Source organism: Ochotona curzoniae, unplaced genomic scaffold, assembly GCF_017591425.1.
Source record: "Ochotona curzoniae isolate NIBS_2020 unplaced genomic scaffold, NIBS_Ocur_1.0 contig_908, whole genome shotgun sequence".
Classification (NCBI taxonomy): domain Eukaryota; kingdom Metazoa; phylum Chordata; class Mammalia; order Lagomorpha; family Ochotonidae; genus Ochotona; species Ochotona curzoniae.
The window spans coordinates 7,775,057-7,802,106 of NW_024466607.1; the positions used below are offsets into that span (position 1 = coordinate 7,775,057).

Consider the following 27,050-nt stretch of genomic DNA (forward strand, 5'->3'; position numbering starts at 1 on the left):
CAGAAACACACGACCCCTCGCCCCTCGCCGTCAGGGCCTCTGTGAGGGCAGTGGCTACGCCACGGTGGGATACCAGCCCCTCGGGTTCCATCTGACCACAGGTGGGCAGAAGGGACGCGTAGGTGGAGGGGGACTGGCTCCAGACCCCCGGCTAGCTGCCTACCCCGCAGCAGCTCCGAGATGCACCATCACACCAGGTGTTCTTGGCTCCTGATTTGTCCACACTCTCAGCCCCTCACAGCTGTGCAGGAGTAGCTGCAGTGCCTGTTTCCAGGAATCAGGGCGATCCCGGGAAGCTTCACTGCCGTGTCCACCAGCGCTGGAGAGGGACTTGCGTGACTCCCCATTTTGCCCCACACTGTGAGGCCATCTGCAGGACTGTGAAGATTTCAAAAGTTTCCTGACTTCACCCTTCATGGACCCCGCGTTGAGGGGAGGGGAGGTTAAAGCCGCGCCCCCCAAGCTGGCCAAGGTGGCAGTAGCGCAGGGGACTTCCGGGAATTCATCCTTTCCGGCGAGGGGAGACTCCGCCTGCTGCGGCTGTGGGCCAGGGCGGGAGGACGGGAGAGGGGCCGGGGCTGCGGGCCAGGGAGGACGCTCCGCCGGGAGCGGGGCCTGAGGCCGTCGGGGCGGGCGGTGAGGAGACGCGGGGGACGCGAGCGGGGCCGGGGCTGCGGGACAATGGGCCAGGGCCGGGGAACGCCCCTCGTGGGCGTGGCCAGGGCGGGGGACGCCCCCTCGTGGGCGGGGCCGGGAGGGCGCGCTGGGGGCGGGGCCTGAGGCCGCCGGGGCGGGCGGTGAGGAGACGCGGGCGACGCGGGAGTGGAGACAGTGCTGAGGCGAGGTGAGGACCGGGAAAGGGAACTGGGCTGAGGGGAAAAAAGGCCACCCGGCGGCCTGGGGACCTGGGCCGGGGGTGGTAGAGGTGGGGAGCCTGCCCGGAAGGCCGAGCCGGAGGCCAGCTCCCCGCACCTCGCCGGTCGCTCAGCGGGGTCGGCCGCCCGCAGGTCGGACCTGTTGGGCCGTGGCCGGCAGCTGAGGAGCCCCGACGGGTGGACAGGAAGCCCGGCCGCTTCTTCAGGCTGGCGGGTGCGGGCCGGGGGGAGGCGCGGAGAGCCAAGCAGTGGAGGGACCGCAAGAGGCCAGTGGCCGCAGCTGGCTCCCCTCGCCTTCCGGGGAACCCTGCCTTGACGCATTCAGAAATCATCAGCAGAACACCTGCTGAACCTCAGTGCCTCGCTCGGGGCTCGCCCGCGGGTCAGGGAGCGGGGAGCAGACGGTGCTTGTAGGGGAGGACTGGCCAGCGTCCAGTCTGTCCGGGCAGGGCCCCTCACCCCTAACGCCTCTCCGTGTTTGCCAGTTTCAAGGTTGCAAGAGGCTGAGCCGAAACATGTGCGGGCGGACCTCCTGCCACTTGCCTCTGGACGTGCTCACCAGAGCGTGTGCCTATCGGGATCGGAGGGGCCGGCAGAGGCTCCCCGAGTGGAAGGACCCGGACAAGTACAGCCCCTCCTACAACAAGAGCCCCCGGTCGCACAACCCCGTGCTCCTGTCGCGGCTGCACTTTGAGAAGGTAACCAGCTTCGTGTTGGCAGGTCGCAGGTGTGGTCTCCGAGGTGACACCAGAAACGCACCTTTAGTGATGTGTTGTGCACCCGGTGCTCCAACGGCTGTGGCCTGAGGGACATCGTTCATCGTGTCAGGTGTCTGTAAGGAAGCAGCCTTCAAACTTCGCTGATTATCAGAATTTTTTTTTTTAATAACATTTCCATGCTTCATACCAGGCCAGCTGAATTTTAGACTCTCCAGGTCTAAGCAGATTAAGAGCAGCTGATCTAAAACAGTTGCCATTTCATGACTGTTGAAAAGCTTCCATTATGCTGGCATGTGCTCTAATTCTTTATATATATAAAAATGTATTATTATTATTATTATTATTATTATTATTATTATTATTATTATTACTATTGGAAAGGCAGATATGCAGAGATCTTCCATCGCTGGGTCACTCCCCAAGTGGCCGCAACAGCTAATCCGAAGCTAAGAGCTTCTTGGTGCAGGGTCCCCTGGGGTGTCCTTGATTGTTTTTGCAGGCCACAAGCAGGGAGCTGGATGGGAAGTGGAGCAGCTGAGACATGATGAGGGGGATGCAAGATGAGGATTTAGCTGTTAGGCTAATGCATCGGGCCCTGAGGGATCATGAAGGGTAAAAGTTAGAACCTGTTTGAAAGGAAGATTTCTAGTGAGAGTAAGTGCGTATGTGTTAATTGCTTTCTTTTTTAGCCTTAATTCTCTTCGTATCACTTCTTTAGACTTATAGAATGAATGTTAGCAAGAAGAAAAAGTTGTTCAACAGATATGTAAAGACAGATGTGGAAAGATCCTGGCTTGCCCCAGTTTACCCAGTTGGTGGGGAGCGGAGCTGGAACCCTGATCCAAACCACAGCCCCCTCTTGACCAGTACATGGTTCACCAACAGTCTCTCTGGTTGGTGGTTTGAATTTACTACTGATGGAGTGTTTGACTCCGCATCTCCACTAAGTATAGTTTTCATAATTTGGTAAATATTTGTTATTTCATTTTTCTCAAGCTTGTAAATTGTAAAGCAGAATTAGAACCAGGAGCTCATTCATCCAAGCCATTAACGGCCCGCGTGTATGTATAGATTGTGGTATTTACATTTGAAACCGCTGATTTGCCAATTACTTCCTCTTTCATTCACCTGCCCGTCGCCCCCAGCTCTTCGCTTCAGAGGTTCAAGGAGAGGAAAAGATGACTAATATTGATCAGTGCTTTGGCTTCTCAACTACTTCCTATTGGTTGTCTTCACATTTGGGTTTGGTTTGTAATTGTCCAGTTGAACACACTCTAGTCACTTGGAGAGAGTGCGATTTCTTGACAGTGGCGCTACTGAAATATTTGCACAAGGCGATTCCTCATGTGGGAAGCTGCCCGTGCGTTGGAGAATGTTTATCAGCATCCTTGGTTTCTGCCTACTAGATGCCAGTAGAACCTCCCGCCTCCCCTGCCCTGCACTTGGTCACAACTCTTGAAGATGTCGCCGGATACTGTCAGAGTCTTTGGGCAATGGGAAAGGTGTGGAGAAATGATTGGCAACTGTGGATTTAGAGTATTGTTGTCTTGCAGATTTTTATTAAAAGATTTATTTCTTTTTCTTGGAAAGCCAGATATACAGAGAGGAAGAGAGACAGAAAGCTCTTTAGTCCGTTGATTCACTCCACAAGCAGCCACAACAGCTGGTGCTGAGCCAGTTCGAAGCCAGAACCCAAAAGCCTAATCGAGGGTTCCAAAGCTTTGGGCTGTCCTTGACTGCTCTCCCAGGCCACAGGCAGGGAGCTGGATGGGAAGTGTGACACCGGGATTAGAACTGGTGCCCATATGGGATCCTGGTGCATTCAAGGCAAGGACTTCAGCCACTAGGCTACCATACTGGGCCCACTGAATTTTATTTATAAACTCCCAAATCAGTACTATAAAATGAAGTGATTAGAGCTGTGTGACCTGCTACCCTGGCATCCCATATAAGCCCTGGTTTGTTCTTGTCCCATCTGCTCCACCTCTGATCCAGCTCCCTACTATGCCTGGAAAATCAGCAGAAGATGGCCCAAGTGCTTGGGCCCCTGACCCACGCTGGAAGACCCAGATGTTCCAGCAGCTTGGCTTGGCTTGCCTCTGGCCATTGTAGCCATTTGAGTAGTAAACCTGCCATGAAAAATTAGGTGTAACTGCCATTCAACTAAATAAATCTTGAAAAGCAGTTATTCAAGATGCATTTGCTGTACATACGGCTCTCCTTTGGGTCTGTGGTATGAATTTCCTGTGTTTAAGTACGTCCACATCTCTAATTCATAGGTATAGAATGGTAAACAAATCCAAGTAGCCCAGTAAGTGTGTTTCTGAGCTGAACCAATCCAGAGCCAGGAGCTTCTGGGCCTCCCATGTGGGTGCAGAGACCCAAGAACTTGAGCCGCCCTCCTCTGCTTTCCCAGGCCACAAGCCGCTGGGACACAGACCAGTGCTCAGATGGGATGCCGGGGTTTGGAGGTAGAGGATTAGGCAGGTGAGCCAGTGTGTTGGCCTCTGCTGTCTATTTTTAATCCTAACTTTCAAAAAATAACACAATGCATGTGCCTATTCCATGCCACACATTTTCATTTTTTATTTTTATTTGACAATTAGAGCTCCCGTGTACTGATTTACTTCTTTGATGTCAGTGGCTGGCCAAGCCAGGAGCCAGATCTCCCACATAGGTGACAGAAACTCAGTTGCTTGAGGCATTGCAGCTGCCTTCCCAGGGTCAGTGTTAACGGGAAGCTAGAATCGAAACTTGAGACAGGCATTATACTCAGACACTCCCATATGTGGCGCAGGAATCCTAACCACTATCTCAACTGCTAAGCCAAATGCCCAACTCTGGCACATGTTTGAAGTATGTTAGCTTTAGTTCTTAAAATTTGTCCTCTGGGGTCAGTGCAGTAGCCAAACAGGCTAGTCCTACACCTGTGGCACAAGCATCCCATGTGAGTGCCAATTTATGTCCTGGCTGTGCCACTTGATTCAGCTCTCTGCTTAGGCCCTGGGAAAAGAGCAGAGGCTGCTTCAGGTTCTTGGGCCCCACACTCTGTGGGAGACTCCGAAGTTCTATGCTCCTGGCTTTAGACCTGCTCATCCCGGCCACTGTGGCCATTTGGGCAGAGAACCAGCAGATGGAATCTCTCTCTCAATTTGCCCTTCTCACTGTAATTCTGCCTCTTAATTTAATTTAAGCTTGTCCTGTAAGACATAAGTATATGTATGTGTGTACATATATATATTTTTCACCCTATTTTTGTTTGTTTGTTTTTGTTTTTTCACCCTATTGTTATAGATGAGTAAAATTTCTGGCCTAGAAGGTTGAGACTAACCTGACCTCATAAGTAACAAAGAAGGGATGTTATTATTTTTATTTACATTTGCTGTAACATTAGTTCTCTTACAAATAAATAAGGTGCTATTTTTTTTTAAAGATTTATTTATTTATTGGAAAGGCATATATACAGAGAGGAGAGATAGAGAGGAAGATCTTCTGCCCGATGATTCACTCCCCAAGTGAGTGCAACGGCTGGTGCTATGCCGATCCAAAGCCAGGATCCAGGAACGTCTTCCGGGTCTGCCACGCAGGTGCAGGGTCCCAAGGCTTTGGGCCGTCCTCGACTGCTTTCCCAGGCCACAAGCAGGGAGCTGGATGGGAAGTGGAGCTGCCTGGACTAGATCCCATATGGGTTCCTGGTGTGTTCAAGGTGAGGACTTTAGCCGCTAGGCCAGACTGCCGGGCCCGATAAGGTGCTATTTAAAAATACATTTTTACTATTTTTATTGGAAAGTCAGATTTACAGAGGACAGACAGTGAGAAAGATCTTCTTCTGTCCATGGGTTCACTGTAGCCACTATGCTTCTGCACCAGGCCTTTTTTTTCTTTCGTCTTCTTCCTTTTTTTTTTTTTTAAGGAGGGTTTTATTTATTTGAAAGTTACAAAGACCCCTTCTGCCTGCAGTTTCACTTTCCCAAATGGCTGCAATGACTGTAGCTGTGCCAATTCTAAGCCAGAAAGCTGGAGCTTCTTCTGAGTCTCCTGCAGAGCCTAAGTACTTGACCCATCTTTTATTGCTTTCCCAGGCACGTTAGCAGGGAACTGGATTGGAAGTGGAGCAGTCAGGACTCAAATTGGCACCACTCTGGGGTGCTGGCATCACTACCCACTGCCACACCCAGTGGCTTCTTTCAAAGACCTTGTTTTTTTCCCTATACAAAGGTTGACAAACTTTTCCTCAGTCCTAGCGACTGGCTTCGAGTCGGCTCAACTCTGGCCGTTGCAGCTGCTTGGGGATGGAAGATCTATCTCCTCCTCTCTGTATATCTGCCTTTCCAATAAAAATAAATAATTTTTTTCTGCACCCGTGTGGGAGAACTGGAAGACCCTCGTGGATCCTGTCATCGGATCGGCGCAGCTCTGGCCCTGTGGTCACTTGGGGAGTGAATCATCAAGTGGAAGATCTTGCTCTGTCTTCCTCCTCTATGTATATCTGACTTTGCAGTAAAAATAAATGAATTAAAAAAAAGAATAAATAAATTAAATGTAGCCTCTCCTAAATATTTGTTTTTATTGGAAAGGCAAATTTACAGAGAGAAGAAGAGACAGAGAACAAGATCTTCTGTCTGCTGGTTCAATCCCCAAGTAGCTACTTCCTGGTCTTCCATGCAAGTGCAGGGTCCCAAGGCTTTGGGCCATCCTCTAATGCTTTTCCAAGACATGAGCAGCGAGCTGGAAGGGAATTGGCGCCCCTGGGACACGAACCAGCACCTATGTAGGATCCCGACGCTACGTGAAAAGGCAAGGATTTAGCAGCTGAGCCATCAGTTCAGGGCCAGGGCCCTAACGTGTACAAGAAAAGAGGAGGAAGCCTATGCGTGGATTGTTCCAGATTCCTGCTAAGTCTTCTCCCTTTGCTTATTCCATTCTGTGTCTTCGAACTTTTTCTGTAATGGACACCTGGAGAAATTGATGAAATCTGTAGATTTTAATGTCCTGACACACTTTGGTAAGAAGGGACCCAATGCCTTTTGGGATGCCAGTGCCACAGGCTGGGGCATTAACATGCAGTGCCACCATGCCAGCCACATGGTTTCCTAAATTTCATTACGTTCTTCTCACTGAATTCCAACTTTTTTTTCTGTGGCAGAATGCAGACTCTTCTGAGCGTATCATTGCCCCCATGCGATGGGGCTTGGTCCCGTCTTGGTTCAAAGATGACCTTTCCAAGTTTAAGCTCAACACAAGTAACTGTCGTAGTGATACCATAACGGAGAAACGGTCTTTCAAGGTAGGTGGCTAGGGGAAGGATCGGAGGGAGGAAGAGAATAGGATTATATTCTTAGAATTATACCTGTGGAAAAAGAAATAATAATCCATTTCAGAAATGGCCTAAGGATATGAACCTGCTTTTTTCAAAGGATAAAATACAACTGACCAGTAGACACATGAAAACATGCTCAGGATAACATGCTAGCAAGAAAACGTAAATAAACACCACAATAAAAAACAAAAAAGAATTGTACCCATGAATTGCATTGAATCTGATCTCTTTGTGTTAATATTACATTAAGATAAAAATGAAGTAGAAGTATGGAAGAGACAAGGTGGTGGCTCTACTCTGCTGTTTTTTTCCATCAGTTTTTAGTACTCCGCGTACCTGAGAAATAAGATAAGCTTCCACGATTCCCAATTCATGTTGATGCTGTACTGCTTATTCCTGTCTGACAACAAACCGTCCCCAAAGTTACTGATTTAAAACAAAAATTATTATTGCTATGTTCTGAGGAGTGTCCAGGCTGATTGGGGCAGTTTTTGTTTGGAGGATCTCATGTGGTTGTAATCAGATGGCACCTGGAGCTGGATGTCCAAGATGGCTTTTTCCATCCTCATCTGCCCCATTAGCTAGAATGACTGGAATAACAAAGCCATTGCACATGCCTAGCCTGGGAGTGTCAAGAGAGTGACATGGAGGCCCGCTACCCCAGAGTTGAGGACCTACGAGAGCTCAACAGAGGCTGCAAAGCTTTGCCATGAGCTCTAGGTCACATTTAGTCAGCTGAAATTCACAGTGGGAGTGGGTGGACTAGGTAGGGAATGAATATGAGAACATAGTTCATTGAACATCTGGTTTTGGAAACTAGCCACCACTGGTGCTTACTTGTTCAAAAAGAGCTGACTGCTTTTACATACATTAATCTTTTTAATACCTATGTAACTGAGTGGTCACAATACATAAGAAAAGTGAGTACAGAGAAACCAAATACCTATACTAAGGTTAATCATGAGATTCTTTCTTTTTTTTTTTTAAGATTTATTTATTTTTATTGGAAAGTCAGATAGAAAGACCTTCCATCCACTGGTTCACTCCCCAAGAGGCTGCCACGGCCAGAGCTAAGCTGATCAGGAGCTAGGAGCTTCTTCTGGGTCTCCCATGCGGGTGCAGGTCCCAAGGCTTTGGGCGGTCCTCCCCTGCTTTCCCAGGCCACAAGCAGGGAGCTGGATGGGAAGTGGAGCAGCTGGGATTAGAAGCAGAGCCCACATGGAATCCCAGCGCATGCAAGACAAGGGCTTCAGCCACTAGGCTGCCGTGTCCAGCCCAATAATGATTTTTTACAAGTCTATGTAGTAATTCCTTGTGAACACGATTGTATCACTAACACTATGGCTTGCTCTCGATTTTCTTCAGGTGCCTCTGGGAAAAGGAAGGCGATGTGTCGTTTTGGCAGATGGATTCTACGAGTGGCAGCGAAATCTGTACACCAAGCAGACGCAGCCGTATTTCATCTATTTCCCCCAAATCAAGACAGAAAAGGTATTATTACCAGTACTCACTGTATAATTTGGAAAGGTACAAGGAAACAGATTAATTCAAAGAAGGGCAATTTTTTCTTAACTCACACTTTTTTGTTTTGTTTTTAAGGTTTATTTTATTTATTTGAAAGACAGAGTTACAGAGAGAAATAGGGAGAAACAAAGAGGGTCTTCCCATCCATTAGTGTACTTCCAAAGTGGCTATTGCAGCAGGACTGGAGCCAGGAGCCTCATGGGGCAGCAGCCCACGCGCCTGGGCCATCTTCCCCTGCTTCCCAGGTGCAGTACAGGGAACTGGGTCGTCAGTGGAGCAGCAGAACTCAGACCAGCACTTGCATGAAAGTCCACTTTTTTTTTAAAGACTTATGTATTTTTATTGCAAAGTCAGATATACAGAGAGGAGGCGAGACAGAGAGGAAGATCTTCTGTCCGATGATTCACTCCCCAAGTGAGCGCAACGGCTGATGCTATGCCGATCCGAAGCCAGGATCCAGGAACTTCTTCCGGGTATCCCATACGGGTGCAGGATCCCAAGGCTTTGGGCTGTCCTTAACTGCTTTTCCAGGCCACAAGCAGGGAGCTGGATGGGAAGCGGGGCCACTGTGATGAGAACTGGTGCCCATATGGGACCCTGACACATGCAAAGTAAGGGCTTTAGCTGCTAGGCGCCTGCACTGGGCTCCTCCGTGTCCTTTCTAATAAAGGATCAAGTGCCATGCTTTCCAGCTGTATGTGTGCTGAGTCTTGAACTGAGTCTTCAACAGCAAGTGGCAGTTAGCAAGATGAGGAAGGGTGGGAAGGACATGTTGGGCAGAGGAAGTGTTTCCGTTAACACGTAGGGGCTTAGCGTTGCACAAGAGCCTCCTTTACTGTTGTTCGGGGTTCAGATTAGCAGTATGAGTTCTCGTTAGAGGGATGGACTAGACCACGGAAGGCCTCTGTGCCCACTGAAGGTGTTAAATGGACCATGAATCTACACTCGCACTGAGCTGCTTCCTTAGTAACGTTGGTCAAGAGGGGTTAATAGGGCCTGGGTTGGATGACTTCTGAGATGATCGCTGTGTTATGCCTGGAGTAGAATCCAGCCTCAAGCGGAGGAAGGTTGCTGCCTGCATCTTACTTGCCCGTGTGTTTTGCTTCCAGCCTGACATCATGGGTCCAGAGGATTGGGAGCAAGTATGGGACAACTGGCGGCTGCTGACAATGGCCGGGATCTTCGACTGCTGGGAGCCCCCGGAGGGAGGAGACCTCCTGTACTCTTATGCCATTATCACGGTGGATGCCTCTCCGGGCTTGAATGACATCCACCAGAGGCAAGTCGTCATTCTTATCCCAGGGTCCAACAGGATTCTAGTAAGAGTTTATGCTTTTAGGTTTTGAGAATAAAAAACCGAGGGAAGCTGGGGCTGGTGTGATGGCATAGCAAGCTGATTCTCTGTCTGTGGCACTAGCATCCTGCGGGGGAGTCTCTTCAAGTCCTGGCTGCTCCTGTGCTGATCCAGATCTGTGCTAGTGGCCTAGGAAGGCAGGGTGGAATGGCCCAAGGTCGTATAAATCAGTGGTGCTGTTTCTCAGAGTTTCTTTTTTTTGTTGGATTCCAGGTTTCGGGATTGTTTCTTACTTTAGCACTCATGCCTGTGCTAACGATCTTTCCGTCGTTTCTGTTATTTTAGGTTGGTTGCTATTGGCTTCACATCACTTCTTTTTTTGCAGCGTTTTGTCAAATCCTTAAAAATGTGAAGAGAATCAGGTTCTCTTTTTTTTTTTTTCAAGATATTGTATCATTTGAAACCCTTCATCCTTTACAGCATTGCATTTGCATGCACCGCCTGCCCAAGAAGAGCAAAAGTCAGCTTTGTTTGTAATAAGGCAGGAGGCGAGGGAGCCGTGAGCGCTGGAGCGGAGTGGCTGTGCCTTCTGTGCACTCCGTCAGCAGGGCAGCTGTGTGCGCTCACCCTCTGAGATGGCGCAGAAGCAGAGCAAGCCCGGAACCTGCATGGAGCTCCAGGTGCTCTGATGTATCAGTTGCATCGCAACAGACTTGCATTTTATTTTTATTTTGTTTTATTTAAACATTTATTTATTTCTATTGCAAAGTCAGATATGTAGAGAGAAGAAGAAAGACAGAGATGAAGATCTTCCGTCTGATATTTCACTCCCCATGTGACCACAACAGCCGGAGCTGAGCCGATCTGAAGCCAGGAGCTTCTTCCACACTCCCCATGTGGGTGCAGGGTCCCAAGGCTTTGGGCTGTCCTTTACTGCTTTTCCACAAGCAAGGAGCTGGATGGGAAGCGGAGATGCCAGGATTAGAACCGGCGTCCATATAGGATCCTGGTGCATTCAAAGCAAGGACTTTAGCAACTAGGTCACTGCACCAGGCCCCAGACTTGTATGTTAAAAGCAGGCATTAACAGAGCTGACTGTACACCTTCTCAATTTTTGCTAGTTCAGCATGCTCTCCGAAGTTCCACTGGAAAGAATGTGTCATGCTATACCTGTACCCACTTTATTTAGCCTTATCCTAAGCTATATCTGTAAAAATATGCCTTCATGTGGTAGTTTTTTGCTAATTAACCTGAAAATAAGTTCCTCCATCTCATACAATCTAAAAATTACTACTTTTCAAATGTACTGTTCCCACCCACCTTCCTCTGTACCTGACCCTCCCCACTGTGATCAGAGGCCCACATGGACACGCAGCCCACTCAACTATGGAAGCAACATTAGAAAGAAAATTAAAAAAAAAAAAAATGAATTCCTTAAAAAGTATACTATTGTTTTATTCGGTTTTAGGTAAAGATGTGTGAATTACAGCAAGTTAAACTGTGGGATACTTCAAAAAAGTTTATGAATGAAAAATTTCATGAAAAAAACGTTTTCTGGAAAAGATTTTTGAAATCTGGTCATAGGTTTTTTTTGGTAAATACACATTTCCTTCCTTTTTTGTTTTTTAAAAGAGTTTTATGTGTGGGTGACAGTGCTTGGTCTGTCTGCCACCTTTTTCCCAGGCACATGAGCAGGGAGACTGCCAGAGATAAATCAGTGGGATTTAAACCGGCGCTCTGCTATGGGAAGCTAGTGTCACAGGCAGTGCTTAACTTGTGTACCATAACACCAGGCTCCCCACCCCCTTCTCCCACAGACAGGAAAATCTTCCATCCGCTGATTCACTCTCCAAGTGGCCACAATGGCCAGAACTGTGCCTGTCTGAAGCCAGCAGCCAGGAGCCCCTTCCCGGGTCTCCTCTGTGGGTACAGAGGCACAAGCGTTTGTGCCATCCTCCACTACTTTCCCAGATGTTTAGTAGGGAGCTGGGTGAGAAGTGGAACAGCCAAGACTCAGTGCCCAAATGGGATGCTGGCACCACAGTCTGCTATTCCATGGCACCAGACTGACCCACCTCAGAATTTCTCAGTGTAGCTCTCTGGGAGTTGAATCTAGCATCCTTACCCAGTTGTGTTCAGACAGCAAGTGGCGGCTGTCAGCTGGGAGTCGTCAGCTCACTCGGATCTCTTTTCCTTTCTACTTCTCCTTTCCCCTCACCTCCCTGCCTAGGATGCCTGCTATCCTGGATGGGGAAGAGGCCGTCTCTAAGTGGCTTGACTTCGGTGAGGTCTCAACTCAGGAAGCCCTGCAGTTAATCCACCCTACAGACAACATCACCTTCCATCCAGTCTCTCCCGTGGTGAACAACTGCCACAACGACACTCCCCAGTGTGTGACTCCTGCCCACCTGATGGTCATCAAAAAGGTGTGTCCTGCCACTGGCAGTGTGGGATAGCCCTTTCTGGTGGGAGACGGCCGTTTACAGCCAGAACTTGAGTGGGCCTGCTGAGCCAGCTGGAGGACTCTGTCTGGAGAAGCAGTACAAGACAAAGGGGTGCTTGACAGTGTTGTGTCTGGTTCCTGTCCAGCTAGGGCTCGTGACGTTATCTGTTTCCCCAACCGTGAGGTGAAGGCGTTCCAGGCGTCAGTCTCTTCAGAGGGATTGGACAGCATTCTGATTACAAACTTGAGTCCTTAAAATTGGCAAGGATGTGGAGGGTGTGCTATTGAAGGCAGAATAAACAGGCAAGGAGCTGGCTCCAGAACATTCTGGAGTAAAGGCTGCGGCACGGGCATTGTGCCATGGAAGGAGCTCAGTAGGACCTGCTCCTGGTGTTCCAGAACAAACCTCGTCATGCCTGAGCCGTCGGGGCGGGGGGAGGGTCGCGAGAGCAGCCACCTCATTCCTGTGGGGTTTTTCTTTTTTAAATTATTTTTATTTATGTCTCTTTCTCTGTATAAGTCTGTTTTTCCAATAGACATGAATAAATTAAAAAAAAAATTTTTTTTTTGGAAAGGCAGTTTTACAGAGATAGAGGGGAAGATCTTCCATCCACTGGTTCACTCCCCTAATGGCTCAGTGGCCAAGAGCTGAGTAAATACGAAACCAGGAGCAGCAGCTTGTTCCAGGTCTCCCACGTGGGTGCAGGTCCCAAGCTTTGTCCTCCCCTGCTTTCCCAGGCCACAAGCAGGGAGCTGGCAGGAAGTGGAGTAATGGGGAAATGAAACAGCACCCATATGGGATGCTAGCACTTGCAGGCAGAGGATTAAGCTGCAGTCACCGCACCAGCCCCTCTGTTTTAAAGTTCTCTTTACATATTCACAGTCAGGCTCATCTGTTTTGTCTCAGTTCTCTACAAGCTGCAATTCTAACAGTTGTTCTTGTTTGTTTTCCATTAGTGATCTAAAACTAAGCAGTTCTTTAGGCAGTGCTTTATTTCTACCTGCAAAAGTAACGGTCTGCTGAGGTGCACTAATGGAGAGCAGTTGGAGTGGTGACAGTGGGGAGCTTGTGCAGACAGCCAGCTGTGACCTGGCCTGGCAGCTGTGGGGAGGTCATGCACGCCTCTGCAGCCTCTAGCAGCGTTCTCCTGAACTGCCTTCTCCGACCAAGCCACCTCATCCTCTGTTAGGCTTCCAAGACCCTCTGCCCACCCAGGGCCAGAAGGCCCCATCTGGCCTTAGCAGTGTCACCCAGCCCTGGTCAGCAGCTGGGGCCTCTTCCCCAGGTCTCCGCGGAGTGGGCCTTTTGCAGAAGCACCAAGGAGTGGTTTGAGCCTTTCCTACTTTCTCCTAGGAGCCCAAAGCCAGTGGCAGCAGCCAGAAGATGTTGCAGTGGCTGACCTCAAACTCACCCAAAAAAGAAGACTCAAAAGCATTCCAAAAAGAATCAAACGTGTTCCAGTGGTCCAGGCATTTCCTGCCAAAGAGCAACCTTCCGGTCAAGAGAGGGGGCCCAGGACCCCTGAAGCGGTGGCTGAGACCGGAGAAGCAGGAGGGGCCCGAGGCTAAGCGGCCACAGAAGCAGTAGTGCAGGGCTCTGCGAGAACTCTGCCACCCCCTGCTACACCCAGGGCTGCAGCTCACGTCTCAGCTGCCGGCACTGCAAGGCGGTGGCATGATATTTCTCGACACTGGGGGCTGAGGTGAAAGTGGCCATCCTGATTGTGGCTAGAAATCCCAGGTGAGGCTGTCGGGTGCCCACTGCCATCACTAGCCCAGGTGAGGCTGTCGGGTGCCCACTGCCATCACTGGCCCAGGTGAGGCTGTTGGGTGCCTGCTGCCATCACTGGCCCAGGGGTACCTGGGCTTGCCCAGATGTCCAGCCAGGCCCGACAAAGCCTTCCCTCGATTGGGTCCCTGCTGGGAACCCTCAGCCCTGATCTGAGGCTGCTTTCTGCTCTGCCTCTGGCTTTTGGTCTTGTAGAATTAAGTTGCTAAGTATTTTATCAGAATAAGTTATATTTGATAAACTTTTGCCTACATTGTGGGAAATGATGCTGGGGGGCGGGGAGGGCGGGAAGAGGAGTTCTGGATCTTACCCAGTCTTCCTGTAGCAGCAGTCCTAAGGAATGGATTTTGTCACAAATGGGACATTGGAGCTTGGTGAGAAAAAAATAAATAAATAAAAAGGTTTGGTGGAGCTTCTTCCTGGCCTCTGTTTACCCTCTCCGCCTGGAAGCTGTTGAAATCCTTTAGCGGAAAACCAGCCTGGGGGGGGCGGGCCTGTTATGCCAAGGCCAAGACCTAACCATGGGGTAGCGTGGGTTCTGGGTGGGCAGTGACAGCCCAAGAGCCCCCAGGCTCTGCACAGAGAGAGGAACAGGGAAGACCCGGGCTTCGGGCCACATTCTGAGAACTGGGAGTTGAAGCTGTGGGGAGGGGGCCAGGGGCCGCTTGGTGCCCCATGGCCCTGTCACTTCCACGTGACTTTCACCACATTAAGAGTTGTTTTGCAAATACTTGTTTGTGGAGCCAGCCCTGAGGCACATTTCCAGCGTGGGCATCCCAAATGGGCAGCTGGTTCAAGTCCTGGTCCTGGCTGCCCCACTTGCCATCCACTTCCTGCCAGTGGCCTGGGGAAGCAGGGGGGGACAGCCCAAGTCCCTGAGCCTCCGTCACACTGAGATCCGGAGGTGCTCCTGGGGTTGGCCTTTGGGAAGAGAACTAGCAGATGGATAGTGTGTGTGTCCTCTCTACAACTCTACCTTGCAAATAAATCTTGGAAAAGAAATTGTTCGATGACAGTGCGATGTCTAGTGGCTAAAATCTTCACCTTGCAAGAGCCGGCATCCCATGTGGGTGCTGGTTTGTGTCCTGGACTGCTTCACTTCCCACCCATCTCCCTGTGGCCTGGGAAAGCAGTGGAGGACGGCCCAAAGCCTTGGGACCTGCACCCGCATGGGAGACTCGGAGAAGGCTCCTGGCTTCAGATTAGACTAGCTGCAGCGTTTGAGGCCATTTGGGAGTGAGCCAGTGGATGAAGATCTGTTAGTTTTTTTTTTCTGTGTGTGTGTGCGCGCGCGCGCCCTTCTCTAATTCCGCCCTTCAAGTAAGCCTTTTAAAAAGTGGTTTGGTAACGTTGAGCACTCCTGTGTGTGCAGCCCTGTGCAGCAACGGAGAACCGGCAGGTGTTCGCTACCCGGACGCCACCAAGGGCCCTTGCAAAGGGGCCTGGAGCCGGAAGGCAGCGGCGGCCGAGAGGGGCCCGCCTTCCCGCCGTCCGGGAAAGAAGCGGGGAGGAAGGGGTGCTGGGGCTCCGGCGCCGAAAGGCCGGGCCTGCGGGGAGCCCTGAGCCGCCGTCCGCGCCACGGAGCGCCGGGCCGGGCCGGCTCCAGGAACAAGGGTCCCGCAAGACGCTGTCCCCGCCCGCTTGCTTCGGTGACCACCGGGAGAGAAGGGGAAGGCGACCCTCACGCACAGATCGACCCTGGCAGCAAAAGAACTGCAGTTTGCTGGAGCCCGGGCTCGATGCCCTATGCAAATGAGGGATCGGCATCTACACCAATCAGAGGGAGGCTCGGCCCGTCGCTGCTAATGGGAGTGAGCGGCGCGAGGCGCGGCTGGGCCCGGTTCGGGAGTCGGGCCGGGGCAGCGCGGGACGCAGGCGGCAGGCCGTGCGCGGGACACCGGCCTTGCGGGCACCCTCCTTCCCCCGCAAAGGGGCAGGGGAGGCGGGTGGGGGTGGGGCTACGTACTCACGCACTGCCAAGCGGGTCGGTCAGGTGTTCCTTTGTGTGCGGTTTGTTGGTTGGTCTGTGAGTTTTGAAAGTTAAGCCAAGTTGCTAGAGCGTTCACCGCTGTCACTTTGGATGCAGATTCTTGTCGCGGTTCACTGTGGCTTTACGACATCCTCTGCTGTCCACGCGCGCCTCCCGCGGTTCTCGGAGTCGTTTCCAGTCCACGTGGAGGAGCCTGTGGCGCGTGCGTCTCACCCACTCGCGCGCGTGTTTATACTTGCAGACAGGTGTATTATAAAAGCACTTACTGGTCTCTGAGAAGCCCTCACCCATCCCCGGCTTCACGGTGGGCATCTCCTTTTCCAACTTCTTTTGAGTCATCAGTCTTGCTAGCTGTGGCCACGTCTGATTTCCACTTGTCCCAGGGGTTTCTAAACCTCACCAATACTTACCGGCACAGGAGCGCAGGTTCTGTCCTGGGTTGGAAACTCCCACCCCTGAGACCAAACCGAGGCAGCCCTCACCTGCCTGGACGGAGTGGCTCCACCGTGACTCTGCGGCTGAGGAGGGCAGCCCTGCAATTGGCTCCCCTCCCACCCCTCCAGCAGTGGCCAGGCTGGGCTTCCCGCTTGTGGGCCCTGGATTTCAGGGTTCCCATCAATTCTGGAGCCTGCCCACGTTCCTGTGCACCTGTGGCTTCTTCATCTAGACCCCAGCCCTGCAGTGTATTGGGACTGAACATGCCTGGGTGAGGGCCAGCCACACCAGTTAGATTAGCTAAACTGTGAAGCTCTGAGGAGCTTCTGGCAGGGGAGGAGTGGCTCTGCCAGAAGAGTTTGTGCCATGAAGGGTCAGCAGGGCAAGTGTTTTGGTGGGAGCCAGAGATCCCTGGGCTCCCCTCTGGGCCTGCATATCCTCCCTCTCCCAAGCAGCGTGAGCAGCAAGGGATGCCCCAGGGAAAGCCCACTCTCCTGAGGAGGCGGAGTACAGGCCATGGGGAGACCAACTTTGAAGGGGGAAGGGGAGTAGTGTGCTCACACCGCACTCCCAGGAGCCCAGGACCAAGGGAAGACCTAGGACCCCACTCCATCCATGTCCTGCTTGGCATCCTGGGACCCCAGAGAAGACAAGCATGCTTCAGGTTCCAGCAGACAGCTCCCTAGCAGGCAGGAGCTGCAGCGCTGTTTGTACAATCTGGGGCTTCAGAATCAGATCACATGACACAGGGCATCATTTTATTTTTTCCTTAAGATTTATTATTTTTTTTTATTGGAAAGTCAGATATACAAAGAGGAGGAGAGACAGAGAGGAAGATCTTCCGTCCGATGATTCACTCCCCAAGTGAGCACAATGGCCGATGCTGTGCAGATCCAAAGCCAGGATCCAGGAACTTCTTCAGAGTATCCCACACAGTTGCAGTGTCCCAAGGCTTTGGGCTGTCCTCAACTGCTTTCCCAGGTCACAGGCAGGGAGCTGGATGGGAAGCGGCACTGTTAGTATTAGAACCAGCGCCCATATGGGATCCCAGCGCATGGAAGATAAGGATTTAGCCACTAGGCTACCATGCTGGATCCAGAGGGTTTCTTTCTTTTTTTTTTTTTTTTTTTTTTGATTCATTTTCATTTTAGATTCATTTTATTGGAAAGTCAGATATACACAAAGGAAGATCTTTCGTTCAATAATTCACTTCCCAAGTGACTGCAACAGCTGGTGCTGCACCCATCTGAAGCCAGGAGCTTCTTCTAGGTAGGTCTCCCACATGGGTGCAGGGTCCCAAGCCTTTGGGCCATCCTCGACTGCTTTCCCAGGCCACAAGCAGGGAGCTGGATAGGAAGTGGGGCTGCCAGGACATGAACGGGTGCCCATATAGGATCCTGGTGGGTCAAGACGAGAGCTTTAGCCACTAGACTACCGTGCTGGACCCAGAGGGCTTCGTTTTTAAAAAATGTTTATTTTCATCAACTTGAAAGGGAGAGCAACAGAGAGGTGTCTTCCAACTACTGGTCCACTTCCCAAAGTAGGTCCCCAGAGACTCCAGCCACCACCTCCTGCTTCCCTGGGTTTATCAGGAAGGTGGGTTGGAAATGGAGCTGCTGAAACTCCAAGCTCTGCTCCATTATGGGATGTGTTATCCTGTGCCGCAGTGCCTGCAGTGTCCCAGCCAGCCGTGTTGGGACTGGAGCTCAATTCCACATTTCTAAGTCCTTCAACTGAGCCTACCAGGACAGTGGCTAGGAGAGCCAAGAGTGTGGACGAGCTCTACTCCAGCAGGCCAGGTTCTGGGTTGCACCTGCTCGTGGCTCCCTTCAATGCAGTTTCCTCCAGGATACCTCGCCTTGTGGGACTTGTTGGGAAGTGGCTTGGAAGGGACTGTGCAGAAGAAGGTGGGACTGAGAAATCTCAAAGGTGGTAATACACTCAGCTAAAACATTTTGTTAACCTGTACAGTACTTTTTATCATAATTGTGAAAGACACACATCATATTTGCCAACTTAGCCGTTTCTGAGTGTGCAAATTCAATTGTTTCGTCCCATGGCTGAGCCATCATCTCTGGGATGCTGTTGCCAAGCCAGTGACCGATGTGCCAGCTCCCCTCAGCCCTGGACATCGCCATCCTACTTATTTGAAGGGTCAGAGAGCGAGATCTCCTATCTACTGGTTCATCCCCCCAAATGCCCGTGACAGCTGGGACTGGCACTGGCCAAAGCTAGGAGCCAGAGGCTCATGCAGTCCCCCGCATGGCTGGCAAGGAGTGTGTTACTTAAGGCATCACAGAATGCACTTTAGCAGGAAACTGCACCGAAAGTCCAGTGGCTGGGACTTGGGCCAGGAACCCCGAGCGTTGCCCCAAGTGGCCTCTTAGCTTACTGCTCCCTTGGTGGCCTGTGTCAGGAGGTCACGCTCTGTCAGGTGGTCAGGGTTTGTGCTCCGGCTGTCTGGCTTACTTTGCTCATTGTGGTGTCTTCAGGGTGCATCCATGTGGTAGCACGGGTCAGAATTCCTCTCCTGTGTTAAGTCACATCTCGTTCAGTTCAGTCATTCACCACCAGGCACTTGATCCCGCCGGCAGGGCTGTGCCCGTGGCTCTCCCCAGGCCGCTTCCTGCAGCAGCTGCGCCCCTTTGCGTCATCAGCAGAGCAGCAGGGCTCCCGCTGACCCAAGTGCCACCCTTGTTGTGTTTTGTGATTTTAAAGTAACCATCCTAATGAAAGTGGAGTCAGTACTTCTTTCAGCATATCTTAAAAAAAAAAAAAAAAAATTGAAAGTCCGAGTAACAGAGCCAGAAGGAGAAAGATCTTCTATTCCTTGGTTCATTCTCCAAATGGCTACGATGACTGGAACTAGGCCAGAAGGAAGCCAGCTTTGTCCAGGTCTCCCACATGGTGCAGGGTCCCCAGCGCTTGGACCATCTGCTGCTGCTTTCCCAGGCACATTAGCAGGGAACTGGATTGGAAGCAGAGCAGCTTGAACTCAAACCGGTGCCTATATGAGAAGCCAGCACTGCAGGCTGAGGCTTAGCCTGACATACCACCTCAGCCCATCTTTTACAAGTGTGAAGCTTCACAAAAATAGTTCCATTTCTACTTAAGAAAATCCTTGAGAAATGTCTCCAGTGACCAGGCCCCATGTGGGACCACTGAAGGTAAGGAATCCTCCCCAACCCAGAAGGGGACTCAGGAACTCCCAGGAGATGCTTATGGCATGTTTTAAGAGGTTATTTATTTGAAAGGCAGAGTTATAGAGAGAGGCAGGGGCACGGATGCAGATGGGCAAACACACACAAAGTGCTTTCACCCACTGGTTCACTCTCCAAATGGCCAAAACAGGGCTGAGCCAGGCAGATGCCAGGACCCAGAAGCTTCTTCCAGGTTCCTTGCAAGGGTTCAGGGGCCTAAGTCCTTCGATCATCCCCTACTGCATTCCCTAGGTATATGAGGAAGAAAAAGCTGGACCGCAAGTGGAACAGACATGACTCGGACCAGCGGCCACATGGGATGCTGGCGTCAGGACAGCAGCCTGACTTGCTATGCCCCAGTGGGAGGCTTCTGGAACTATGTATTTGAAAAGCAGATGGAGTGCCAATCCTCTTCTCCAAGGGCCACAACAGTCAGGTACAGCCCAGGCCAAAGCTGCGAACCAAACTTACACGGGAATCTGGAACTCCCATGTGGGTGGTGGGAACACAGCTGCTTGAGCTGGCAGCTGCTGCTTCCATGGCACGCCGCACAGATCTGAAAGTGATTGCAGTCAGCTACGTGGGCCCCAGCACTCACTCAGAGCGCCTCTGGCGCTTAGTGCCTTAGGGGCTGGCTGTGTTGCAGCTCAGCCATCAGCAGCTGAAGCTGTGGCCCCCACTCAGGAGCACCCCTGTGCACACCCCTTCTCTATGGATGATCTGTCTTTATAATGTGCCACAACTCCCTCCCTTGGGTGCCTCCCCAAGGGTGAACCGCAAGGCCAAGGCCTGCCCAATTTGGAGGGAAGCAGCCCCTCGCAGGATCCAGGGCACCTGCTGTTTCTCCTTGGACCCGCCCCTTCCGTTTTTGTGGCAGCTGTCCTGGTGCCCGCAGGGTGCAGCCTGCTTATGAGCCTCCCTCCAAAAACACCTGCCACAGACTTGGAAATCCACCAGTCCCAGAGGTGCAGCTCTGCAGGTCACTCCCCGACAAGCCAAACCTGCAATTCCTGGGCATGCTGCTTGGCCAGAGCCCGACTGAGACCCTGGGAACCGCCCCCCCCCCCCCCCCCCCGCCCCAAACTCAGCAGCTTCTTCCAGGTGCCAAGACCTGTGCAAGTACTGGGTTTCCCAGTCTGAAATATTTCTTCCCCTTCTTCCACATCTGGCCAAGCCTTGAACTTGACACAGCCTTGGAGACAGACAGGGGTCTGCCTACCGGGTGCTTATGAGACCACGGACGAGACGTTTAACATGTCCCCCTGGTACCTGGGAGTCACTGCCCCCAGTCTGCAAAGGCAGGTGGCCCCAACAACAGTTGTGCTGCCTTTTAACTGGGGCAGGGAGATGTGGGAGGCAGGTGTGGGTGCCCTAGTGTTTTCCTCAACAGGTCCTGTGCTCAGCTCGTGCCCTGGCCTGGCAGTAAAGGGACAGCTTGGGGCTGGGTCAGCCCAGGGAAGCTGACTGGGTGGGGGCTGCACCCCTGTGTCCCTAAGGCTACTCAGCTGGGAAGGGGCTGCTGTTGCATATTTGGGGCTCACCCAAGAACCCAGGAGCCCCAGAGAAGGCAAGTCCCAGTGCCATGCGAGAAAGGCGGCAGCATTTCAGGAGCGCCAGCCTGCTCATGCCCTGGGAGGCTTCCCCATATCACCAATCTTGATTTCTCTTTCAACAGACTCGGGCCGGAGGAAAATAATCTGTCCCGAGACTGAAACCTCGAGCCCAGCCTCAGGCTCAGGGTCAGGGAGGCAGGGGATGCCTGGGTAGGGGTGCAGAGTGCAGAGAGGAGCTCAGGCTGGGCATCTTCCAGACGAGCCTCTTGGGGCTGTTGTAGGTCACAGGCAGTAGTTTCTAGGGGGGTCAGACGTGGTTAGCCCTGCGTAGTGGCCCGGAGCATGGCGTCCGATAGAAGATTCTTCTTCTAGCCCCGTGACTCCGTGTGCAAGGTCCTGACAAGGCCCGTGAAGTCTTCTCCCCAGACCACTTGGCATACAATGAGTGCTGGTGGGCAGCTGGTGCTCGTCTCCGGGCTGCCCCTTGGGATGCATCGGGATAACCAGGATCTGCCCTTGTAGGGGTCACATACTCAGTTGCCCAGCACAACAAGCAAACTGCAAGAGAAGGGAGGCGCCTGCAGACAATGATGGGACCCTGGAGGACAGGCCAGGACACATGTGGGGGAAGTCCAGGGAGGCAGAGGAGGAAGCCGGGAGGCAAGTGACAGACCCAATTCAAACTGGCTCAAGCCAAGAGGCAGGTGTGAGAGCCACAGGGCAGTAAGATCCAGCCATGTCTTAATATCTCCCCTTGGGTCCTCAGCCATCCATCCCTTCCCCAGCTCCCCCCAGCCACCCTAAGCCTGTGTCCCTTCCCCAGCTCCCCCAGCCACCCTAAACCTGTGTCCCTTCCCCAGCTCCCCCAGCCACCCAAAGCCTGTGTCCCTCCACCCCATGGTCCTGGAGAAAACAGCACCTGTTTGTCAGCACAGGGTTACGAGCCCATTTCTGGCCAAGTGGACCACTGGCCAAGCTACTCACTGGGGAGGTGGGTGCTTGGGGCATGCAACCATTCGGGGGACTGGAGGAGCTGGATATCCAGAGCCAGGCACTGGGGCCCGAGACAAGGTGCCCGGGGAACGTGACAGTGCTATTAGCAATGGAAGAGCAGGCCTGCCCTGCCGAGGGCTGGGGCACTCACTGGGTGCGCAAAGGAGCATGCCATTGAAATTGGCACACTGGAGATTTGCTCGGGGAGAAGCAGCCAGTCATGTGTGGAGGCAGGTGGCATGAACAGCCACTGGCAGGGCAGTGGGCACTGGGGACTCCCAGCTCCCGGCCATGTTCCCAAAGGACAGATGATCAACAGGGTGGGGGGCTTAGGTCAGGGCAGGAGGTGCTGGCAGCACCCAGAGAGGCAGGCATGAGGCTCAGTGGCCTGTTTTGTGGACACTGGCAGGAAGCCATGGACAGCAGGTGGCCAGGGACGTGGCAGCTGCAGGGGAGCCTTCCCAATTCTCTCAGATCGCAAAGCCCACTCCCCAGGCCCCAGCCCAGAACTCAGACAGCTGGCATGGAGCCAGGCGCCCTGGGGCTTCTGGTTTAAGGCTGTTGAGTTGTAATCTGACGCGACACATCCAGCTGAACAACAGCACCATTTGCACAGCGTCATGTATGGGTATGGCCCATCTCCCGCCTCAAAGAACATGGACTGGCCGTGCAGTGGCACTGTAGGATGCCAGGCACGTGTCCGGGCTGCCCAGGCAGAACTACAAGTAAATGTGGCTGATGCTGACCAGGAGGGCAAGCAGGGGCTACAGGCCCCTGAATCCAAAACAGAATGTCCAGTGCACCTGCGCCCTCTTGTCCCCTATTGGCTGCTCTTGTCCACTGCAGGGAGCTGGCTGCCTAACACGCAACATAGCAGTGGGCAAACGACTACTTCCATTGGTTATTATCAAACAGGAAGAGGCCCCCAGCCGGGGTCTGACTTTTAGAGTGCAATGACCACTTGCCAGTGTGGTCCAGAGCCGTTTTCGGGGACCAGCAGGCCAGTGTCTCCCCCCAACCTGCAAGCCTGACGTGGGCTCCCGCTGACCCCCGCAGTCCCCGGGGCTTTGCAGGCTGCCCCTTGGTCAGGGCAGTTAGAAAATAAAGACCACCAGGTCCTGAAATGGACCTATTCATGCCCCGCAAAGCTTGGCGTCTTCTCCTATCCACTCCAGAATAACCAGAAGGTGGACGACGCTGGCACAGCCGCCAGCGTCCACCCGTGGGCTCTCCGCCCACCACAGCACGGTCTCCGCCGCAGGCCTGTGCCTTGTGCTCTACCAACCCCACCCCAACTCCCCCCGCCCCGCGTCCCTTCCGAGAAAACGAGCGTGGTGAGGTGGTTTCAACAATTTATTGTGCCCCCGCGCCAGGGTCCCCGGGATCCGAGAGGCGCCGCGCAGCCCCCCGCACCGCGCCCCCGGCCCACCCCGGCCCACCCCGGCCCCTGGCGGCCTCCACCGCGGCAGCGTGCGGGCGGCGGCCCGTTGGCGCCCGGGGCCGGTCACCATGGCGACGGCCGTGGCCGAGGGCGAGAGCCAATAGGGGCGTCGCCAGGGCTGTTTCAAAAACCTAAAGCAAACAACAAAAAAAAACCCACCCGACGCTACACCGCTGCGGGGGAGGGGAGGACGGGGTTGGCGGGGGATGGCACCGTACAAAAACCGAACAGTCGGGGTGCGGGACCAGGGGTGGGGCGCGGCCGGCGCTCACTTGCGGCCTTTGGGCACTTTGGGGACGCTGGGCTTGGCGGCCTTCTTGACCTTCTTGCCCCCGGCCGCCGCCGCCGCCGCCTTCTTGGCCTTGGCGCTCTTGTCCTTCTTGGAGGCGGCGCCCTTCTTGTGCGAGCGCTTCTCCGCCTTGGGGCCCGGCGCGGCCTTCTTGTCCGCGCGCCGCGGGGCCGTGCCCGGGGCCGCCTTCCTGGCCTTGGGCGCGGCCGCGGGCGGCGGGGCGGCTCCCGAGGGGGCCCCGCGCCGCTCGCCGCCCTCCAGCTTCTTGCGGTTCAGCTTGAACGAGCCGTTGGCGCCGGTGCCCTTCACCTGCAGCAGCGTGTCGTTCTGCACCAGCGCCTTGATCGAGTACTTGAGGTAGGTGCGCCCGTTCTGCTGGTCGAACCACGGCACCTTCTTGGCCTCCGTGTAGATCCTGGCCAGCGACGAGCCGTTGCGCTCGCCCAGCCTGCGGATCGTCTCCACCACCAGCTGGCTGTACTTGCCAGGCTGGTTCTTCTTCTTCTTGTTCTTCCTCTTCTTGGACGGCGACAGCCCCGCCGAGCCGCCGGCCTTGGCCGCCTTCTTGGCCGCCCCCTCGGCCGTCGTGGGCGGCAGGGCCTCCTCCAGCTCCACCGACATAGTGGCGAGCGGGTTGGTGGCGGGCGGGGCGCGGAAGCCGGGGGGCCGCGCCGGGAACAGGAAGGCGAGGGGCCGCGGCGGCGCCGGGGGGCTGGGGGCGCGCGGCGGCTCCAGGCGGGAGCGGCCGCGGCCGGGCCTGGGGCCGGGCGGCAGGGCTGGGCTGGGCGCGGCGCGGGGCGCGGGGCGAGGGGCGCGGGGCGCGGGGCGCGGGGCGGAGCGCGGGGGGCGGGCCTGGGCGGGGGTCGCGGCCGGCCCGGGGCCGGAGCAGCTCGGCGAGTCGGGGTCCGAAGGCGCCGAACCACGGGACTCGCCGCCGGAAGAGCTCGCCGGGCGCGCGCGCTGCGTTCTGGCGACGAGGGCGCTCGCACACGCTTTTATAGCGCCATGGCGGACCACGTTGAGAACAACAACAGCCTGGTCCGGAGCCAGCGCCGACTTGTGCTTCTTCGAGCCCCTTTCCCGGCCACTGGCATCCCGGACGGCGCCTCCCCGGCCCCGCGACGCCCTCGGCCGTGCGCCCCGGACAGGGCCCGAGCCCGTGGCCCCGCGCAGAGGCGCCCCGCGCACAGGACGGGCCCGGCAGACGGCTACGGAGAGGTGCACCCTAGGCGGCGAGGGCACCAGAGGATGGGGGCACTCCTTTTAGGGGCGAATAGCCCAGGCCCCGAAGGAGGCCCCACGGTTCCGAGCCTTGTAGAAGGTAGCCAGCAGTGTGCTGCGGGCTCCCAGGCCTGGACCGGGCCCGAGAGGGTCAGGGCCTGGCCGCTGGACGCGTTTTAACTTGTCCCAACTAACACAGCGCACGCCCTCCCGCGGTCGGCGAGGGAGCGGGAAGCGCACGAAGACCTCCTAAAGGGGGTCTCCGCCCCAGTCGGACGGGGTAGGAGTGAGGGCGTCCTCCCGCCACAGGCCCAGTCCCTTTTTGTGCCTAGGGACCTGGGTACAAAACTGGGTTGCAACGGGAGGACCGCTGGGGCTACTCTCGGGCCGTGGTCCAGCCTCTTCTGGCGCATGCAGAGCCCCGTTTTCTGACACGCAAGTAGGCCGGGACCTCCCCAAGACCCAGGGAAGGCTGGTGGGGTGGCAGGTTGACAGTGGTAACGTGGAGACCCCCGCGGGAGTGCCCGGCTGGGAAGCTGATCCTCCTTGTCGGTTATACCCCTCCCATTGTTGTCAGGGGAATTTAGCAAAGGAGTCTGGGTCCCAGGCAGAGGGTGCTGTCCGTGCTGGGGACGCAGCTGAGAGCAGGGCGAGGAGGTAGGTCAGGGGTGAGGGCGGCAGCGCCTTGAAGTCCGGGATAAAGGAAAGAGGGAATTTGCAGATGAGAAAAGCTGGAGGCCCAGCGATCCATAGGGGAGGGGGAAATCAGAGCCCGCGAGGCTGGTTCCCTCCCCTCTTTCCTGGCCCCCCCCCCCCTTGGTAGACACATCCCATTCCACACACACTGGTGAGGAAGTCCCAAAAGCTGAGGGTACCAGGCAGGTGGCAGAGTGGAGCTGGACAGATCCCGGGGGGGGGGGGCAGAATCTGGGAGCCCCAGGGCAATGGGCACATCTAGAGCAGGGTACCCAGGTCCCAGCAAAGGAAGACAACATTGAGGGGACTGTGCAGGAAGGGCATTCCCTGCCCCCGGGCTGGCACAGCTTGGAAAGGATGGACCACCCAGGAGGACACCCCAGCCTAGCTGCTGCCCCAAGGTGTAGGGTGGCTGCTTCCCATCCTGACAAGGACCCAGCCAGAGCCCTGGAAATTTGACTCCCAGTAGTGCAGGGTCATGGATGTCCCCTGGGGTTGTGGGACACTTGTAGAAAACGAGGATGGGTGCCTGTGGGAGACAGGTTAGAGGTGAAGGGTTAGAGGCCGGGGAGCGGAGCCAGGTGGGCTGGAAGAAGAGGAGGAGGCCCTTCAAGAAAGAAGGGCCAGTCCCGCGCTGGCCCCAGCCAGGCTGCAGCTCCCCACGCCTCACCTCCACCCCGTGGCAAGCCGTTTTTCTAAGACCTGAATGAGACAAAAAAAATAGAGAATTGCAAGAACAATTAAATTGTGAAACCCCAAGTCCAAGTGAGCTAATGCAGTTAGAAATGCAGATTCCCTGAAGGTTTGTCCAGGGCAATGCCAGAGGGAATGTGTGTGAGTGTGCCCCTTTTGGCGAGGCCATGGAGCAGCTCACCCCGCAGGCACCCCTGGCTCCTGCTCCAGGTTGGGCCTGGCCACGAGGAGAGAAGTCAGAGGAAGCGGACAGGCGGCTGTGCGTCCCCCTAGCCCAGCGGGAAGCCTGGTGGAACAGTCTTGTGGGAAGCCTGGTGGAACAGTCTTGTGGGAAGCCTGGTGGAACAGTCTTGTGGGAAGCCTGGTGGAACAGTCTTCCAGCTTGTGGAATAGAACTCTGAGCCCTCAGCATAGGCGGCTTCCACTGACGCCTGCGGGAGGGACTTGGTGGTTTAGCCACGATGGGATGGGAGGTCTGTCCCTCAAACGTGCCCTTCCACCAGCAGACCACTAGGGATGGCTCCAGTCCACAAAGGTATAAGTTCAAAAACCGAGGGTCCGGCAGAGACTGGGGA

General features: G+C 54.3%; 2 protein-coding genes across 2 annotated transcripts; one reads left to right on the plus strand and one right to left on the minus strand.

Moving 5' to 3' along the window:
• Nucleotides 1–821: 821 nt before the first annotated feature.
• On the plus strand, nt 822–14,373 carry HMCES (5-hydroxymethylcytosine binding, ES cell specific). The gene is made up of 7 exons (XM_040995299.1): nt 822–844; nt 1,361–1,573; nt 6,741–6,881; nt 8,280–8,405; nt 9,548–9,717; nt 11,963–12,158; nt 13,530–14,373. The coding sequence occupies exons 2-7, from the start codon at nt 1,391–1,393 to the stop codon at nt 13,761–13,763; spliced, it is 1,050 nt and encodes a 349-aa protein (XP_040851233.1). The 5' UTR covers nt 822–844; nt 1,361–1,390; the 3' UTR covers nt 13,764–14,373.
• Nucleotides 14,374–23,475: 9,102 nt separating this feature from the next.
• On the minus strand, nt 23,476–24,583 carry LOC121165902 (histone H1.10). Its single transcript, XM_040994914.1, has one exon. The coding sequence runs from the start codon at nt 24,484–24,486 to the stop codon at nt 23,845–23,847; it is 642 nt and encodes a 213-aa protein (XP_040850848.1). The 5' UTR covers nt 24,487–24,583; the 3' UTR covers nt 23,476–23,844.
• Between the last annotated feature and the right edge of the window lie 2,467 nt (nt 24,584–27,050).

Bases quoted from the DNA above. Each gene is read 5' to 3' on its own strand.
- HMCES (XM_040995299.1), top strand. From the start codon at position 1,391: ATGTGCGGGCGGACCTCCTGCCACTTGCCTCTGGACGTGCTCACCAGA. The intron at 8,406-9,547 runs GTATTATTACCA...TTTTGCTTCCAG, and splicing joins CCCAAATCAAGACAGAAAAG to CCTGACATCATGGGTCCAGA. The intron at 9,718-11,962 runs GCAAGTCGTCAT...CTCCCTGCCTAG, and splicing joins TTGAATGACATCCACCAGAG to GATGCCTGCTATCCTGGATG.
- LOC121165902 (XM_040994914.1), bottom strand. From the start codon at position 24,486: ATGTCGGTGGAGCTGGAGGAGGCCCTGCCGCCCACGACGGCCGAGGGG.